Here is a 20,694-nt window from a genome sequence, read left to right as displayed (position 1 = left end):
GAGATTTCATCGTTCCTAGATTTAGGTTAGTGAAGATGGGCGGCCGCTCATTTTCTCATTTGGGCACCAAATCCTGGAATGCCCTGCCTGTGAGGCTGAAGTTGGAAACAGATCTTCTTCGGTTTCGTAAGGGCTTAAAAACTTGGCTTTTCCAGCAATCATTTTGAACAGTCTTTTGGTAGCTTCACTTATTGATGCCTGGTAGTTCTTTCTTCTTCAGTCTATCCCTTGGCGCCGGGAAACCCACTGCGGGTAGCCGCGCGCCTTATAAGTTTAAATAAATAAAATAAATAAAATGATAATGGTGAGTCCTTTGAGAAATGCCTCCTCCAATTCTCCTTTTGACCCTCTGCGGGGGGAAAAGAACATAATAGGTCTCTCTCTAACTGCAGCACATAGAAGTTTAGTGAAAAACACAGGTCTCCCTGAAGACCTCATATCCAGCACATATGTAAAAGCTCATCCATTTAAATGAGACTGAAATTAAAGGCAGATTCAAAGTTTCCTGGTAGGTAAACCTGAACAGTTTAAGTCTCCGATCCTAGTAATTGTTGCAATTAGCAGTCCAGTTCACAGGAGGGCCATTAGCACTAGCTAACCATTAGGACTTTAAAACCGACCCTGCTCACAATGTCTCCTCAAAGTCCTATAATCTTCCCCACATATAAAGTCCCAACCCAATTATGGACCAGGCTTTACCTTCTCTACCTTGGCTAGCAGACCCAGACAACTGGGCTGCTTGAATGACAGAGCCAATAACAACTAATGGACCTGGCCTTACACCTTACATGATTAACTCTGCACATATATAGGACACCGAACTCCCTCTTTCCACACATTTTGGGTTAGAAACTTCAAACATATAGAATTGTTTCTACAGGACAACAACAACATCAAAGCAAACTTAATGACCATCTTGAGTTAGGCATGGGCTCTCACAAGTAAAGACTCTCAAAACTCCTCAAAACTGCACTCTTTAAGAAAATAGGAACTTTCATTCAAAAGCACCAGTGATGCAGACTCAAAATCTACAACTTAATTTACGTTGCTATCACGGTAAATTCTTCATATAGCGCATTCAAGGAAACTGAAAAACAAACTCTTCCAATAACACTTTCAATTGGGCACGTCTACAGTATGACCATCTTAGTTTAAGAATATCAGATTACCTAACTAAAGTGTAATGTTAAATCTTTGAATGTTACAACTGAATCCCTTTTGCAAGGTATGAATCCTGTCTTTTCTTTTGAGCTATGTTAGGACACCTCTTGTAACCTCATACCCGATTTTACTAAAGGATACATTCAGGGAAGACAGTAATAATGCTAATCATCTGCAGGAAATCACACAAACGACTTTACTACTTGTTTTGGACTTTGAAGTTTAAACTCTGTATTTGTATATACTTTTATAACTCTGTAAAGGGCTCTGATACTATGCAGAGTCTGGTTTGACCTATAAAAATAATCACAAAATAAAAAATAATTTCAGATGATTCAAGAGGTCATTGAATCAGTTTTATCGCATGATGCGGAATAACATCTGGCCTCGGAAGAGAAGGCTTAAGCCAATCAAAAATTCCAGCATTTACTCCTACTGAATCTTGTAATGAGCGTGATCCTATGATATATAACTGTGCCAAAAACTCCTAGGCTGTTTACAAGCTTAACTGAACGCTTTACAGGTATTGATACCAAGCACCGCAAAAGGAACGGATAGACACGAATTCCGCTGGGAAGGAGGAATACTATCCCGCTAGCCACTTTGTGATGGGCTGGGGAGATGACCCGAGACTGAAAGAATGATTTTTACATGGGTCACTCCGCTGGTAACCTAAGGTATGATGGTGAATATCCCTCTGCACCACATTTTATATTTCTTAATTGCCACCACTAAGCAGCTGTTTGGCGGCTGGGAAATAACATTCTTCCTTTTTTCTCACGCAAAACAATTCTTTTTGTAATATTTTAATGCTGCCGACAGCCAAATATTAAAAATTCGTGTTCATCAAGTTCTTGGGTAGGGACTTCCACAGATCATATCACAGAACGGCGCATATCACTTAGTTTGGAGCAGGCGCTTCAACTGGCAAAGATCGGTGCAGCTAGCAAAATAAACATTCATACTCAAGCGCTAGGTCAGAGAAAGGTGGAATCATTGCACTGGCAAGTGAACGCGGCGAGAGAGGCCAAAGTCTCACATGCAAGCCACTGGCCTTTTCCTCTGGCGCGGATTCTTTTTCAGAGAGACGAGACCACAGAAAGCAGCATGACAGCGACATGTGTGGTCTCATCTCGAGATGCAGAAACGTATAACTAATGCAAATCAGTCACATAACAAAAACAGAAACGATACAAAAGGTACAGAACAAAGCATGTTTGTGGTTTTTAACACTGACAGCACAACAGTATGCCTGCCAAACTAGCGCTTTTTTCAATGAATTAATTTCCATTTCTTAGTCTAGCACAATGAATAGCATTTTAATGACTGCCATTCTGCGACATTCACATTAAATGAACACACCTTCCAAATACCTGTAATATCGCAATTTAATGCTGTAAGGAGGATGTGCCTAGCTCTCCATTAAAACAAGTGCCTGGGTACCTCTTCACAGACTACGAACGAACACCCTCCCTCCCTCGCTAGCTTCTCAAGCCATCCCTTATCTCAACAGGCAACCCAACAACCATCCCTAAATCTCTGCAGGTAAAGTTTCACTCCCACCTAGACTCCCTTGCTCAGCCTACACCGCCCATTAACAAAAGACAATGTCAACCACTGCCCAGGCGCCTCCGTGTACAGTATGCCAACTAACAGCGGCAACAGCCCGCGCCATCCCAACGACTGCCTCTGTACATCTCTAGTCAACTTTAAAGTAGTGCTGATCACATTTCAGTCTGTAAATGGTCATATCTCAACAGCAATGGTCTCCCTCTGACAGCTGTCTTAGGCACATTTTCAATCAATTGTATGCCCCCTGCACAGCACAGTCTTCAGAAACCCTTGGGCTACCCCTGTTGCTCCTCGAGCACGTCGCTCTTGACCCCTGGAGGGTTATCACCGAAAGCCATGTCACAAGCTATGTGTATGCTGACACAAGACCTTGTTTTCCTTTGTGCAATAACTGACGCGATGAGTCAGCGAGGCGAGGCTTTGCTATCTTATCAGTGTTCGCTCAAACAAACCTAAATAACACTGTCACCCCACCAACCAAGCAGTGGTAATGGAGTGACGTGCTCTGCTACAGAGGATTCCATCACAATAGCCAATCACCTCACAGAATACAAATTCTATTGCAGAGGCAGAGAGTCCTGCCTAAAGGCCACAATCAAACTGGATATTTACTGCAAATCTCGGACGTAGCTGAAGGGAATTTAACCATAGTATCAGGAATCATATTGTCAAGAGGAACTCGCATGCACTTACATCGTTCAGCATGTTCAATTTAAATAGTTTAGCCAATGAAAAGGGGAAAACAAACAAAGGGGTGAAGGAAGAGGTGAACAAGGTGGCATAAGTGGATTTATAACAGAATAAAGGTCGAGTAAAGTACAGCGACGAGGAAGGACCTTTAGCTGTAGGAAAAGAGTGTCAGAGAGAAGGGTTTGGGAGGAAAACGTAAGAGAAACATGTGACTGACGTCAATGCCAATAGTATTCATTGGTGCTCACAGTAAATTGTGGTCTCACCTGCTAGAAGGTGCACGAAGCAAAATCGACTTTGCAGCTTGCCGAGGAGCACAGCGAGGAAACCTTCTGGCGGCAGCGAGGAGACATCAGGGGAGCTCTGGTCGTACACCACCACCTGCAGCTCACAATCAATCTCCACCTAAGCAAGGGAAGACTCAATCAAAAACAGGGGAAAAAAGGGTACCCAAGAGTCTACTGACCAACTGGCTTCAGATTAATAAACCACGATATTTTGTATGGTGATGTACCACTGAATCTTTCCTGACCCTGGCAGAAGCTTTTATCGATATGAGGGGTATTACCGTTGGGCCGTTTAACCTTAGCTGGGGGTGGAGGAAGTTTTAACCATTGTACGTCTTATATTATCAGTTGCTGGATGACTATGGCCCAACAGTCTGCCTCTATCACTGCATCGTATTGTTTTGGAAAATGTCAATAGCTTTAAACACACTTTCTAAATGTTGACGTTGCTACTAATCTTGATTACGGGACTATGTCTTCCTACCATGTTTTTTTTTCAAAATTCCTTTATTAGCATATTGTAATATGCAAACAATACATTACAAAACTCTCTGGGTCAAGACCCGTGACAGCAACACTGGACAGTCTTGTAGCATAGTGGCCTTCCAGCACTCAAGGTCCCAAAACAAGCAATATATTCAAACCTGGGATTGTGCATGCGTTAACTAGACGGCCTACTTTTGAACAGACTGTTGAAAGAGTTGTGGGAGGGAGCTGGTAAACATCCACCATTCGTTCTCTGTCATACCTTTCTCAGCACAAACAGCAAAGCCCCAGCAATGCCTGGGGTAAAGAGGGCGGGGGGGGAAGAGTCCCTAGCTGTTCCTAACTGGCCTTGATCCATTATCTGTGGGGCCACCGCCGCCATCCAGAGGCAAAACCGGAGTAAAGCCATCCACTATCTCCCCTCTGTTCTCTCTCCTAGGAGGTCTACCATCATGCCCCACAACTCCAAGTCCCTCTGCGCGTTTTTATCCATGTGCACCTTTAATTGATTACATTCTTCAACCTTTGCCCACTCTAGTAGGTCAGTTCTCCATTTGCTCTGCATCGGTGGTGTTGGACTTGCCCAATGAATGGCCATACGCCACCTGGCAAGCACCAGACCCAGTTGGGCACATCTATACCCCTTCCTTAGGGAGTAGCAAAATGCCTAATATTATATGGTGTGTCGTCAGTACAGCCCTAACTACAGTTATCCGTTTCACCTACCATGTTAAATGACTGTTGTGAGTCCTCAGTAGGTAGAGGAGCTGCTGGAGTGGTCACTAAGTAAAAACAGCCCCCTTTAATGGAATCTGGTAGTTAATACGAGGTTGTGCCACTCATGAAGCTGATTTTTTTGGTGAATGACCTTAATCTAAGTTAGTCATTATTCAGTCGATGGTGCCAAAGGATGCCATCATAACGTCAGTTGTCTGCTGTTTTGTGGCAAGCCCCAGGTCTGCCTGCATATGCCTGCTTAACTGCTAAACATGGGGCCTAGGCAGGGGGCATACTATATTGCTGATTTGGCCAACTCCGCTTTGCAGCAATGGTAGAGCCAGAGGCTAGTGGCCACCATGCTTGCAGCCATGTATATTTCGAGCATATTTTGTTAAATTAAAAAATAAGATGTCTTTATTAAAATTTTACTATATGCATATACATGCTTTTTGGGATAATGTGTAATATGTAAACATTAGCATCTTAAGGCAATAGTCTTTTTCAAAAGTGTTAACCTTAAACTCATGCCAGAGAGTCAGGAGGGGATCATACCGTTTACAACAAAATCTTCTCAGTGGGTTCCACTGAGACATGCACCAGGCATGCCAGGCCCTCCACCTATAAACCATGGCAGAGTAACCCATACAATAGCTCTGCTATATAGTACTCTAATAACTTAAGACATACTTAGCTAGCACCTGTTCATGATGGGCACTCATATGGGGGAAATCTTTGTGTCCTTGTTAATTCAAGCCGCAAGTCCAGATCCTCCTTAAGTCTCGGATCAGTTTGCATAAGTTTCATTCTAGCTCTTTCAGCCGCACACCATTCATCTATGTTTAAATCATTCAGCCACAAATGGAACTCTAGGACCCGGACCCATAATGGGATAAAGGTTATGAACTTTGTCTTTATTGACCGCTTTGTGCGGTAAACCCCATTGCTCAACAAGAATATCCGAGGACAATACCGCAGTTCTATTTTAACCTGTCTTTATACATCCAAACCTTGGATTCTAGAACACTAGATCACCACATGAGGTGATGGTATGTTGCTTCTACCTGTTAACATTTGGGAAACTGTGCAGACCTTAGGTTGTCTAGCTCATGAAGCATAGCACATGTTGATTTTCAACCCTACGTTTGGTGGGGTTTTTGTTGGTACAGCTGACAATTACAGGGAAATTTATACAAACAAAATGGCGGTAGTGTTTCTCATCAGAGAAAACGTCCGCACCTACTGTTGTTAGTTATTCTCCCCGGGTACGTGATGCGTGAGGTATCAAAAAAATATAGAGGTGCACTGAGAACTTGATAAGACACCCACCACCAGGGGTGTTTGAGCAATGCAACTGAATGCAAATACCACGAATCAAGAGAAAAAACCAAATTGCACAAGCACCCTCTTAACAGTCCATTAATCTATGAACATGAATGTAGTTATTTCCAAGGTTCTTGCACCAACATTATTCAATGGTTCGATGTCAATGTAAAATATGGATCCAAAACCAAATCTTGTACTTCAAGTTCTTTATTATTCAAATAGGTTAAAAGATTCCCAGCTTTACACTGCCGACACGTGTTTCGCCCTCTCCAGGGCTTTTTCAAGGCTATCTTGTTCTGGTCTTATGCTGCTCTGGTCTTATGCTGCTCTGGCATCGGAACGGTTTATAATTCAAAAAGATATGGGTATGAAGCGTTTTATGCGAAACCTATTGGATGTCTTGGTCACAGCGAGCTATTCAGAAAGTAGGTTCCCTCTAAGTAACATTAGTCTTGTTTCGTCCCTCATGGAGCATTGAACGAACAGAGGTGATTTAGATTAGTCTTGTTATGGGGGTGCGACTCGCTGCGTGGAGATAAGTCCTATCTCGTTGAGTGAGAGATTCTTGAAGACCTTGATAAGTCTTATTATCGTTGTTTCCGGGCGCCGAGTCTCCACTGCAAGGCACTCTGTTAAGAGGGTGCTTGTGCAATTTGGTTTTTTCTCTTAATTACAGGGAAATGTTTACTGACTGATTGGGGATCGGTGTAGGGGTGGGCGGTCATGGGATGTTGGGATTTGCCAAGAGAACGTGTGGTTGATTCTGCTGCATGCATTATCCAACTTTCATCAACTTCCACAGAGATGAAGACATGAGGATAGCAAGGTGCATTCATAGGTACATCGGACCTCCAAGTAAAATTACTAACATACAATATTAGTGGGCTTCACAACCACAGAAAATTTGGAAAAGTGCTTGCATGTTTATTTACGCAAGGAGTTGCATTTGCAGTGCTGCAGGAAACTAATCTCACCAAATTACATGAGCATAGATTTTCCCACAGGTGGAGTGATTGACACATTTTTTAAGCAGGGGGGCTGGCGGAAATTTGTTGCCAAGCCCTGGAAAAAAAAAGTTATAAAAAATCCCTCAACCTAGTCAAGAGTAGCCATTATTATCAAATGCAGCATTCCCTTCAGGCCTAGAACAGTTACGTCAGATCCTGAGGGTAGGTACTGGATTCTAAAGGAAGCTCTAGGCAGTAAGTACATTACATTGGTTAACATAAAAAGACTGAACACAGACGCATCCAAGGCCTTGACTGAGTTAGCTGCGCAAAATAGAATTTGGGGAACTTAAATATTAGGTGTGTTCCTGTGTTTGTTAGACTAAGCACCACTGCACGCCACCAAACAGGAACTATTGAGACACTTGCAGTAGCAGTATGACTTGACTGATGTATGGTGCATGTATAGCCCTGATTTGCGAAGACTGTACATATTATTCAGCGGTTTAGGTTAGGCTTCTGGCTATACCTCAAACACACAAAAGGTGAAGGAAGGAATACTTGCAATTTGTCAAACTACTGGAAATTGCTCAGAGAAGCATTCCAACCAAACCCACCACGCCACCTCACTTTGGACCCATCCATATGCAAATCAGTCTTGACCATGCTCCGATAGGAACAATTTAGCCCGAACTGCCACGCCAGGTCTTACCTGAACCAGAACACAAGTAACTCAAGACCGGTTTCACTATCGACTGTGTACACATGTATATTATCTGCAGTACTCGATACAAATATTAAAAAAAAAAATTTAAAAAAACCTCAAGACCGGTTTCGGTTGGGTTTAGCACGGTTCCAGTGGCACAGTGAGCACTGGATACATGTCTGAGCATACCCTTCCCACTTATATATCAAACATAAAACAGGTGATGGAAGAAAAGCTTTCATATTGTCTAACTACTGGAAATCGCTCAAGGAAGCATTCAACCCATCTATCTTTCGGCTACCTCAGTTTGGACCTAGCCATATGCAAATCAGTCTTGACCCTGCTCTAATAGGAACCAGTCTTGGGTTGCTTGTGTTTCGTTGAGGACCTTGCCTGGCAGTTGAGGATAGACTGCTCAGGAGCACAATTAAGACTGATTTACATGTGGCAGGGTCTACAAAACAAAGTGATGTTTGATTTACTGATTTGAGATGGATCAGTAAATAAAACAACAAAAGTAGTGTTAAAGTACTTGGAAACCAGACATACCTATAAATACCCAGTGCTGAAGGCTACTGGGAAAGCAAGATATAATTACTGCATTTCGGTAGGAAATGCCTTTTTTTGGTTTTCTAATAACTTTGGTGCAGTTTCACAAATCTTTATGAAATGTTCCAATAAAATCCCCTATTTTGACTAGCTTCTTCATGGACAGTGTCAGGGTGATCTGTCAAGCGGGGGCAGAGAAAAAGAGGGGGTACCAAAATGCAATATACCCATGTATTTTCCGTGGGCGTAAGCAGTGCTACCGCAAAAAACTGCAGAATGGAAATACACCAAATTTGGCAAGAAGCTAGATCTTGGTTCAGAAAACTTGCTTTTTCTGATTTGGTGTAAATCTGTTCAGTAGTTTAAGAAATTAAGGTACAAAAATATTTGTATATCTGGGTAGCTGGTTATGAGATTCCTTCAAACTCAATTTTAAAAGCAGAGCTTTTGATTGGCCAAGTGGGCTTTTTTCCCTTGGGCCAATACACTGCCTCAGGAGCGAGTGCTTGGATTGGCTTTCTGCAACATGAGAAAAAATGTTACATAGGCTGTCATTAGAAGACTGTTACTTATTCCTCTGTCCTGAAATTGTTTAAAAGAAGAATTTAAGGGGGTTTGGGGAGGGGTAGAATACCCTGCCCCCCTAGCTCGTTTGGTTGGGGCAGTGGAGCGTTCCAGATGGAATCTCGCCATGCACAGTTAATTACACCACATATTACATGTTGTTATATTAAATATTGTGGATAGTGGGGTGCGAGTTATAGTAAAAGACACACAATTGATGGACGGAATGCAGAACAAATCAAAACATTCACCCTCAGTCAAGAGATCTGGGTTAAATCCATCATTCGTTTGCTCACCATGCCACCCCAATTTAGACCTGGCCATATGCAAATCAGTCTTGACCCTGTGCCTCATGGAAACAGTTCAGTCCGAACTGCCAAGCCAGGTCCTCCCTGGACCGGAAAAAAGCATCCTAGGACCGGTTTCAAATCAGTGCCAGTTATAGTTACTTTAGGGCACGAGTTCTAGTTACTTGAAATAATTATAACCAGTGAATTTCAGTTTTTTTTGTTAAAATCGTTCAGTTGTCACTGACATTTTCACCTAACTATAACCCTCTAACCTTTGGATTTTTCAGTGAATATTTTGTTTTAGTGTGTTTTTTTAAATAAATGTAGAGTAACATTATTACAATTCCTAACTATAACATTACTTCGACCTTTGTTTTATTTCAGTGATATATACACATACATATCAATAAAAAGAAAGGAGGTATCCCCAGTCCAGGACTCAAAATACTTGAACTCCAGGATTGTGTTCTCAGATGAAAGGTTTTATAACTGGTCTTTAATGCAGAGGACTTTAAACTGGATCTTCTGTTTGACAGGCAACCAGTGCATGGTGGCCAGCAAGCTTACAACAGAGTAAGCCAAAATAACCAGCTACTAATATCCGCACCTGTACATACTAGGTGAGTTTGTTATCCAGTTGAATGCCTAGCTCTTTTTTGAGCAAGGATACTATGCCATTTGCATAGGCGGGTGCATTCAGGTTGGTAACAACTCAATTACTTTGTTCAAATAAAATTCAAAATGTAGATAATGTATAAATAGGGCACAAACCCAAATGTTCTCATGGAATTCTGTATGACCACTGCTGTAAATGGAGTGCAAGGGTTCTTAACCAGACCTGTACCAGATGTACCTATTAAGCCATGTATAGTGTGAACGGGTCAGTAAATACTATAGTTGCTACTTTAAATCCAGAAGATGAAATGAGTCACAAGATCTATGATCCTTACTGAGTATGCGTAGGATAATTAGCAAGGTTGGAAGGGTACCTTCAGAGTTTCGGGGCAAACAGTAGTCCAGTTAGCACATGAGCCATCCACTCCGGAGGCCTGCCCAGAATTCAGTACAGTAATTACTCCAAAGATAATTTATTTAAATCCTGGCATGCTGCTCCATGTATTAAAGAGATGTATCTAGGTCGGAGCGTCTCATCCACACCCCGGCAGAAAGGTTTCTGCAAAAGTACATGTATGATATAGCAGTAACTATATTCTTGAATCAGTTACTAGTTCAAATATGAATAACCAACAACATGCTTGCTTGAGCATATATAATGCCACATTCACATAACTTCTACAAGGCAACAGAATGCTTTACATGAGGTGTTATTCCAATGGTTCATGAAAACTGTAACATTAGGCTCATAGGTGGAGGTCGGCCTTAGCGCTGAGACAGGTGGATAGAGAAGAGCATTGAGTAAGGTGGGTGGACAGAAGTCGAAAGTTGTATGTTAAGGCAGAAGTGGGTTAAGTGGGAGGACTGGCAAGGAATATGTGTAGCTAGGCTTCTGAGGAGCGAGAAGGATTGGATATATGAGTGTTTAGAAGCAGGCGATGGGATTGGTGATTAGGAGTGTCAAATAAAACATGTGCAACCTCCACTAACCCCAGTGCTTACCTTTTGTTTTGCAGAATGCTGAATTAGCTCGGTTATCACCACCTTGTCCTGCTGCAGCCTTCTTTTCATAAGTTTGGAGCAGTTGATATTAACAGCATCGAGGATGTGTGCAGTGTTGTACTCCACAAAGGGGCGACTGTCAATTAGGAGTACTTTTTCCATGCCTGACTCAAGCACGGCTACCAACCTCTCTGGGGCCATGAGCCGGGTCTCCCCATGGGCCATGGCACCCAGCACTAGTCTGTACCACCCACCTGAGTTCCAATGGAAGAGCAATGCTCCCACTTTCAAAGTGATTTCAGCCTTCCATTGTACTGTGAAGGTATGAAGTTTTTCCCTTCATACGAATGCTCCTTTTATTTGACGAAGAAAAACTACACAGCAATCGGGCCAAGAAAGTAAAGATTCTGCAAAGCTTCTTGAAGGGTTAAATATCCCATTTCAAATAAAAGAAGTAGCGAGGACACTGCGGTAGCCATTGTCTAACACCATGCTTTTGATTGTACTCTTTCTTGCACAGGGGTCCATATCAGATTCCGAACCATGTACCTGCGGAGAAAAACCGAGATAATAAGATATAAGGTGAAGAGAAAGGGAGAACAGTGACAGCATACGTGTCGGGAATAAGGTAGAGAGTAAGTACTAAAAGCAAAACAGCAGAAAAAAGAGGAAAAGAGGAGGAAGGGAGAATGGGGAGAAATGAAAATAAGATGAGCAATAAAAAGTTGGAGAAACTGAAAAGATATTATGGGACAAATTCACAAAGTATCACACACATTTAACATGAATTTGGAAGCACAAAAGGACCACTTTGAGCATGCAAAAACTACCAACTGTGAATGGGGAAATTCTGCTAGTATACTGGAATTTTAGCTGCTGTTGCACATTTGATGGTAAGAGAGGGGTTGTGGTAATTTCCAAGTGGCTCAAACTGCAAATATAGTATACAGAAATTTACAAATTTGGAAGTGTGTGGGCATTTAACAACCACTTACATGTATTTCACTACTTTGCTAAGTCAAAGGCAAGAGTGAGTGCCTTTCCCAGGTATGAGTGGCGAGGGAACACACTCCTATTTCATAGGAGTATAGGGTAGGGGGTTTATCCAAGAAGTTTAACCAAGAAGGAAAATAGTTGAGTGGAAGTGAACATTTGCATCAGGTTTACACCTTAGAAATAATAACATGGCGTAAACCCCATTTGCGAAAATGTTACTCATTGTAGTACTCAATGACATTTTAATAGTCATACACTTATTAAGTACACCTGGGGTCCTTTGTTAATCAAATGAGTCATAAATGTACTCCAAACACAGGAGAAAAATCAATCCTAGTGGTGCGAATCTCTAGCTTTCAAAGACAGGACTTTGTGAATATGGCCCTATGACCATTTAGAAGATGGTAGAAATACAAACAAGCATTGGCAAAGCCAATGGTTCTGGCCTTGGAAGGTTGGTGCAAAGCTATTTAAAAAAAAAAACAATTATTGCAAACATTTTCTGCCAAAAAAATGTTTATTCCTGCGGATGTCATATATTTATAAAAACAAAAACAATAAAGGATAAGCATCAAAAGTGGTCTAATATATATATATATATATATATATATATATATATATATATATATATATCCAATGACGTCCTCGATCACATATATATATATATATATATATCCAATGACGTCCTCAACCTCCTTTCGGCGATGAAGACACACACAAACACCTCTTCCTGTGATTCAAAGTTATTTTTTATTGTTTCTCATTTTCGTATGCAGTGCTCCCGCAACCTGCCATTACGCGTTTCGGCCAGCCAAGCTGGCCTAGATCACATGTAAGCTCCACGCGAGATTTAGACAAATAAATACACACCCCATTCGTGTCACATGGTTTTGCATATGGACATAGAAAAAATACTTTAACACAGTTGTAAATGAAGTACAATGTAACCAGTACAAAATACTGCAAATCTTTTAAACTTCTGCTAATAGTCATGTTCATGATAAACCAAAAAAATTACAAGAATCATTATTTAAATGCAAATTACGCGAAATTGTGCAAAGTACTCTGATAAAGTGCATAGCGCAATGCTACATGTTGGCTTCCACTGCAAAATACCGTTATATCAGTGCAAAATGCATTATGTGCAAAACATCTCAAGTGTGCAAAATACGCAATCCTGAGTTTGCCCCGTACTTTTGGGGCCCAAATGATGGTATATGGTTATGAGTCATGACGAAATTTACAGTACACATGAAGAATATCAATACCTAAAAACCATGCTAAAAATTGTTTGTGATATAAAGTGCAAATAGTTAATATATATATAAAAAAAAAATCTAATTTAATATGATTGAAACTGTGGGAGATCTGGTGGTAAAATGCAACTTCCGTAAGACCATGAAAGAAGTGTCTGTCTGAAGACATATTTCATATAATTCAGAGACAGCAGCCATGGACTGGACATCATATCTACAAAAGAACACGAAAGGTTTGTATAGGTCACTGTATAGGTCTAAAAGAATGTATACATGTATATCTATACATGTACAACTTGACTGATCTACTATAATGCTACAAGTAAAAAGGAAAGGAAAAGTGCAGTTTCAAATATGTACAACCCCTGTAAATGGAAAAAAGTAGGGCATAAAAGGCCGGCCTTAAAGTGCTGTATTGGGACCAAGAAGACATAAACTACTTAAAACAGACCTTAATGCATTACATTACAGATGTCTTATAAGAAATTGTGTAGGTCTTCCGTATTGTTAAGACCATTCGGAGCCTTACTGTCAAATTCAAGAATGTATGTTGACTCTAGCTGCCTAAGAAATTTTTCTCTATTTCCACCTCTCTGCAGAGGCGGAACTGCATCAATGACAAAATAATTCAGACACTTCAAATCATTGGCATGTGTCTTTTTAAAATCTCGTGCCACCGGATAGCTAGAGTCATTGTTAACAATGGCTCGAAGGTGCTGTAAAATACGGACATGTGTGTGCAATTTCGTGCTCCCAATATATGAGAGACCACATGTGCAATTTAAAACATATATGGCAAATTCTGTGCGACATGTGAAATGTCCTGTAATTGGTCTCTCATTGGGGCTGAATGGAACTTTATATTTTGTTTTGTTCACCCAGAATTTGCAGGCTCTACATGTAGAACATTTAAAAAAAACATTTCTGGGTTTGAGCCAAGACCTCTTGTCTATCTCAAAGACATTGTCTGTTTTAAGATCCATTCTCATTGATTTAGCTTTTCTGTAGGTCACAGCCGGCCTACTGGCAATAATGGGGGCCAGCATACCATCTGTTTGTAAAATTGGCTAATTTTTATTCATAATCCCCCTGATTTGTTTATGTTGTCTATTAAAGGTCGTAATAAATCTGGGGCCGATTGGACCAAAGGTGTGCTGCAAGATGCAGTTATTGTCTCTTTGGAACTATTGTTTGTATCTAATAGAGACTCACAAGACCTTGTTTTCGCCTTACTTGCTGCCACATTGAGGACTTTCTTGCTGTACCCCCTCTTTTTGAATCCATCAATCAGATTAGCCGACCATTTCTCATATTCCTTAGTTTTACTGCAAATTCTCTTCACTCTTAGTAGTTCACTGTAAGGGATGTTATTTATAACGTGTTTGGGGTGGCTACTAGTCGCATGGAGGGTTATGTTACCCGCTGTTTTCTTCCTATGCAGTGTAGTCTGAATGGTGTTGTCCTCAATGTAGACTGTAGTGTCTAGGAACTCTACAATGGATTCACTACTTTGCAAAGTGAATTTTAAATTCTAAACATTATCATGGAGTATATTGATGAATTCCTGTGCACTCGCAACACTGCCCTTCCAAATTAAAAACACGTCATCAATATATCTATACCATTTGCTCACATTAGAATTAAAAATTACACCATGCATGCCCATGAGAACCTGCTCCTCCCACAAGCCAACATGTAAACATGCATAGCTTGAGGAGAAGCAGGAACCCATAGACACTCCTCGTTTCTGCAAAAATAGCTCTTTACCAAAGCTGAACTTATTGTTATAAAGAGACCATTTGATTAGTTCTAAAAGCATCAGATTATGGGGATAGAAATTCAACGGTCTTGTTTTCAAAAAATGTTTGACCACTGTCATGCCAATTTGATGGTCTAAGCTGGTATACAGCGCTTCGATGTCAAGTGTAATTAGAAGCTGACCTTCTTCCCATTTGGTATCTTTCAGTTTATTCAGAAAGTCCCCAGTGTCTTTTAAGTACGAGGGGAGACCTTGTACTAAGGGTTGAAGGTAGAAGTCCACATATCTGCTAATGTTCTCACTGACACCACCCATAGCCGAAATAATTGGTCGACCCGGAGTGGGTTTGACTAGTTTATGAATCTTCGGAATAAGGTATAAATATGGAGTGATTGGGAACTCATTGTGTAAAAACAGATATTCCTGATTGGATATTAGCCATTGCCTCTTGTAATCCAACAGGGATTTCTTTAGGGACTCCTTAGCTTTTCTGAAATCCGACATACCTGCTAATTTATAACAGGACAAGTCATTTAGTTGCTTTTTGGCTTCCATCACATATTCCTTTCGTGGCCAAATCACAATTTTACCTCCTTGTCGGATTGGCAAACAATAATTTCTTGGTTGGTTTTGAGCTTAGACATTAGGTCCTGTACCTGATCTCATGGTGTTTTAAATTCTTTTTTGTGTCACATACCTTACAGTAAAGTTTGTGGAGATCCTCTGTGAATCTTTCATGAAATATGTCCACTGCATCTTTCGGCATCATTGGTATAAACGTTGACTTTACTTTGAAAGGACTCTTGCCCGCACTGGGATGAATAGGAATAATGTTAGCCAGTTTATCTTGTAAGGATGATGTTTCCTCCTCCCCCATAGTATTGTTACCAGAATTGCATAAATCATGCAAATCCACCAACAGTATTTCATCCGATGCTAGTAAATTACTAGTACTTGTGGAAGTGGCTATTGTGCTTGAAAATGGTTGCGTAAGATCCTTGTTGCCTTTGATGGTGAACACTTTTTTCAATTTTGACTTCCTGATGTAAGTGAATACGTCCACTCTGGTCTTGCTGTAGTTGAAATTACTCTCAGAACATAATGACAGCCCAAGTGCCAGCAATTGATTTTCTGCCTTAGTCAGGTTGTTTTCGAAAAATTAATGATGGGGTTGTCCTCTAACGCTTTTGCCATTGCGTTTTCTTGTTTTTTGGCGCCTCTGGCTCTGCGTCTCGCCCTAAGCCTTTTGTTTCTCGGGACCCTGCTTTGCTCTGTGGAATCCGCGGCCTCAGGGTCTGACGTCGGTCCTCGGCTAAAAAATTCAGCTCCTCACCTGGTTTCAGAATAATGGGGACTGACTCGTTTGACCACCCACGATTATCCCCTGCCTCCGAATCACTGTCACTGGTTACATAAGCTGCATCAGAAATCGATGACTCCGCTGCCAGATTGGTCGTGATATTGCTTTGTACTGATGCCAGTGTGAAAGAGGTCTTCTGCCTTGCCTCTCCTTGCTTCTCCCTGGCATGGTCGTAACGTCGTGCTTGAATTTTCGGATCTTCTGGATCTTGCGGATTTTAATGTGGTCTTGCTGGCGCTTAATACGTTCATCAATTTCTCTTCTGCATTTATTCACATACTCATCCTGATTGAGCTTGCCCAGTTTGTCAATGATTTCATCCATGTCCTTTAATTGCTTATCTCGGTCAATTTGGGCATACTTGATTAGGATCCTTACTAAGTTCATGGACCCCTCTGAGTTGCTTGCCGCCCAATAAGCTAACATGTCAGGATTCACGTTGTCAAAATTTGGGGCTAACATGATTCTCAGGCCCCTAGGGATACGTCGCGCTTCCTCATTTTTGTAGAGAAATTTGTTCCCACCATTTCACCATTTCGCTCCTTTGACATTTTTCGAGCGCTTTGAGTAATGACTTTGCGTCGCTTTCTTTGTCTTTGCCATTACTGCCCTCGGTAATGCTGACCTGGGCTGTCTTACTTGATAGATTATTGAAGAGCTCCTTGGCCTCCGCCTCCCGCTTGATGTTACGTGACATCGTTGCTCCCGCACACAAAAATGAAAACTCCAAGCTACTCCAAACTCACTGTTTTGTCGAGCTTTCAAATCAAGTCACAACCTCGCAGCCTGAGACTTCCTTCAAATTTGTTTCGCTCCCACCAACGAAGAGTTGCCCAGGACATTGTCGTCCGACACAGTCCATCCGCCTTGCTTCCGGGGAATGCTGGGATCTGTAGTTACTGCTCAGGGGGCCGCCTCATTAGTTTCCCTCCCGGAAAAGAACATCACACCAGTTGTGCTGAGATCGGCGGCCTGCTTGTGGCGAGGGGGTTCTTGAGCAGTGACAGACACACCACTGCGATGCAAATCTTTAAATCCAATGACGTTCTCAACCTCCTTTCGGCGATGAAGGGACACACGAACACCTCTTCCTGTGATTTAAAGTTATTTTTTATTGTTTCTCATTTTCGTATGCAGTGCTCCAGCAACCTGCCATTACGTGTTTCGGCCAGCCAAGTTGGCCTTGATCACATGTAAGCTCCACGCGAGATTTAGACAAATAAATACACACCCCATTCGTGTCACATGGTTTTGCATATGGACATAGAAAAAATACTGTAACACACTTGTAAATGAAGTACGATGTAACCAGTACAAAATACTGCAAATCTTTTAAACTTCTGCTAATCGTCATGCTCATGATAAACCAAAAAATTACAAGAATCATTATTTGAATGCAAATTACGCAAAATTGTGCAAAGTACGCTGATAAAGTGCATAGCGCAATGCTATATATATATATATACACACACACACACACACACACACACACACACAAACAAACACAAACACACACACACTTTGTTTTTCACTGCAAAAAAGAAAGGTTAAAGGGACTTTATAGTTAAGTGAAATTTCAGTGAAAACATATCGTTTTAAGTGAACCATGGAAATTCACCAAATATAGTTCTCAAGTAACTATAAGTCATGTCCAAATGTAACTATAACTTGCACCCCTGTGCAGTGTTGTCATCAATAATGTAATTTCAGATGTTTCAGTGACATCATAGAACATTCATGAGTGTTGTAATAAGTGAGGTAATTAGCATTGCATGGTGAGGGTGGGAGTTACTTGAGATAACTATAACTGGTGAACTTCACCAGTTTTGTTTATGGTAAGACAAAACGCTGGAATGCCCTCCCCTCAACTTAAAGACCAGCTCTACCCTGTTAATTTTTATGAGGAATCTTAAGACTTGGCTTTTTAACTTCTAGCTTTTACTTTAGTTACCATAACCATCCCTCTGCTGTGCTGCCAGCGCCAAGACGCCCTTGGGCATTCAAGCTCTTTATACATTTATTTTCATTTGAATTTCACGGTATTGTTCGCTTAAAATGGTATGTTTTAACTGTCATTTTCAACTAACTATAATAACTTTTACGCTTTGTTTTTTTCAGTGAATTTCTAATGTTTTTTAACCATAAAGTAGGATATCTATTGGCAAGTGGATAGGTAAATGGCCTGGCCTGTGGCCAGGCCCTGCACCCAACCCACTGTGAGCACCCTCCCTCCCTTCCTCCCCAATGCATGGCCAGTTACGGTGCACAGTGTGCGGCTGAGTACAGGGCCTGGCCTCTGGCCAGGAATTGCACCCAACTCCCCCAGTCTGACTATCTGATGGTACAATATAATGGGTGTTATTTTAAGTAAGGTAGACTTACTGACTTTGTCAAAGGGTCAGAACACCTAAATATAACAAATGAGCCTATTGGCTTTATCAAGGGGTCAGTATATCAGCTATTAGCATATATAAGCAAATAATGCTCAATAACTATAATCAAATGTAGATTTCAATAATTCACACAATGCTTAACCCCTTGCATGCTGATGACGGCCGGGAGCCGTCATGGCACACAGTGCTCGTGTGCTGATGACGGCTCCCGGCCGTCATGACCGCACCCGTGATCGGAATGTGCCGCACAGGCGCAGAATCGCGGCAGCATCCAAGGGGTTAATAAAAGTGATTATCATAAAAAGATTGAACAGTGTGATCAATATATTTACAAAAATCAACACATCTTTGCATCTTTATTTTACTACTCTTCAACCCACAAAATACAACCATGAAAACAACCACAAGAGGGTGCCATACTTGCGCTTCAGATCACAGAGCTCCAGCTAGTGGTACTTAAAACAAATATGGTATGCTCTCCTGGGGTCATGGATTGAATGACCCAGGAGACTGACTGTTTTTTTTTTTAATGCTGCTTGTGGGCGATGGCATTTCCTGCAGCCCCCACAACATATAAAATACTTGGTGGTGCCCCTGCCCATTGTAGGGGTCCCACCTGGCTCCAACACATTATTAAAAGCCCTTGCAGGGCATAAAGGGGCGCTTAGAGCTGCGAATAATAAATGAGGAGCTCCTGCCACTCATTTAGTCTGTTTTTTAAATTAATTTTTGGGGGTCCGGGAGCCCACTCGCGACACCCCACAGTATTATTTTTGTTGGGGGATGCAAGCGGGCCATGCAGGAGTAGGCAACATTTCCCTTTTTATTAAAGGAGCATCTTTTCTTTTGTTCCTGCTGGGTGGGAGCAAGTCTTTGTTTTACAACCTGCAAGAGTGCAGGCAGGGAGAACTTTATGTGGTCCTACGTAGCAGGAGGCCAAGAGACTTCCCTGTCAACGCTCATACAGGCAGGGAAACCACAGTGTACCGGAGAATGGGGTCTCTGGGACACAGAGACCCTGTCTGTTGGGATGGGGTATGGCCCGATGGCAGGGGTGGGGGGGGGGGGGGTTGCACGCTTCTTCCCAATTAACAAATCTGCACTAGGGGTTGGGTCACCTAGGCCTCTCGGATTCTTGGGAAGGAGAGGTCGCACAATTCATTTCCTTTATTTTAATGCACATTAGTGGGGGTTGGGTCCCGGGGTACCGCCTACTCTGACCCTAATTTTTATTTTGGCCCAAGGAATGGGGTCCATTGGGCCTGGAAATGGATCTAGGAGTGGGGCTCGATGCTCCCACTCGACTGAATATTTTGCGGAGAGCCCCACCAGGCCCTGGCCCACTCCAGGGAATTTTTATTTGAAAAGCACAGGATCTTTTGTTTTTATTTATTTTTTATTTTACTGTGGATTCAGGGATCCACCCGGTATTTGCAGTACAATTATACAAAAATATATATTTTTTGCCCCAGAGAATGTCCCTTTGAAACCCCCCACACCAGGCCTAAAGGGAAAGGATATCCATACCCTACATCTTTTATATTTTATCTTTTTATTGTAACTTACTTTCAGGACAGAGGACTAAGTTCCCGAGTCCTAAAATGGCTGCCAACACATCTTTTTTGATGGGGTGGCAGCCAATCAGATCTTATCTTTAGATCCGTCAACTCCACAGATCCTCCACGGCATGTAATGTATATATTGTTTTACCTTAATTTCTCCAAAACTACTGAATAGAATTGCACCAAATCGCAAAAAGCACGCTTTCTGGACCAAGATTTAGCTTTCTGCCAAATTTGGTGTAATTCTGTTCAACAGTTTTGGCGCTGTGTCTAATTTTCGTATGGGAAAATTAACAGGGAAAATACATCTTGGGACACCACTTTTTCTCGACCCTTGCTTGATGCATCACTCCCAAACTTTCAAGGAAGCAGCGGCGGTAGAAGAATTTTTTTGTTGGAAAGTTATGTGAAGATTGGTTAAATGGCACCAAAGTTGAAAGCAACCTGAAAAATGAT

At 41.6% G+C, this 20,694-nt stretch overlaps 1 protein-coding gene across 2 annotated transcripts in view; it reads right to left on the bottom strand.

Moving 5' to 3' along the window:
- The window catches only part of DUSP16 (dual specificity phosphatase 16), a 331,362-nt gene that overhangs the window by 198,376 nt on the left and 112,292 nt on the right, over positions 1-20,694 (bottom strand). For both annotated transcript variants that reach the window (XM_086952924.1, XM_086952925.1), the window contains exons 2-3: positions 10,913-11,461; positions 3,690-3,828 (exon numbers count right to left, since the gene is read on the bottom strand). In XM_086952924.1, coding sequence (XP_086809050.1) covers positions 3,690-3,828; positions 10,913-11,137 — 364 coding nt within the window. In that variant the 5' untranslated portion in view covers positions 11,138-11,461. The remainder of the gene's footprint in view (positions 1-3,689; positions 3,829-10,912; positions 11,462-20,694) is intronic.

The sequence above is a fragment of the Lissotriton vulgaris genome, chromosome 1_2 (assembly GCF_964263255.1).
Source record: "Lissotriton vulgaris chromosome 1_2, aLisVul1.2, whole genome shotgun sequence".
NCBI lineage: Eukaryota > Metazoa > Chordata > Amphibia > Caudata > Salamandridae > Lissotriton > Lissotriton vulgaris.
Note: the sequence above shows the minus strand (reverse complement) of the source record. Positions and strands in the feature narration are given on the sequence as shown.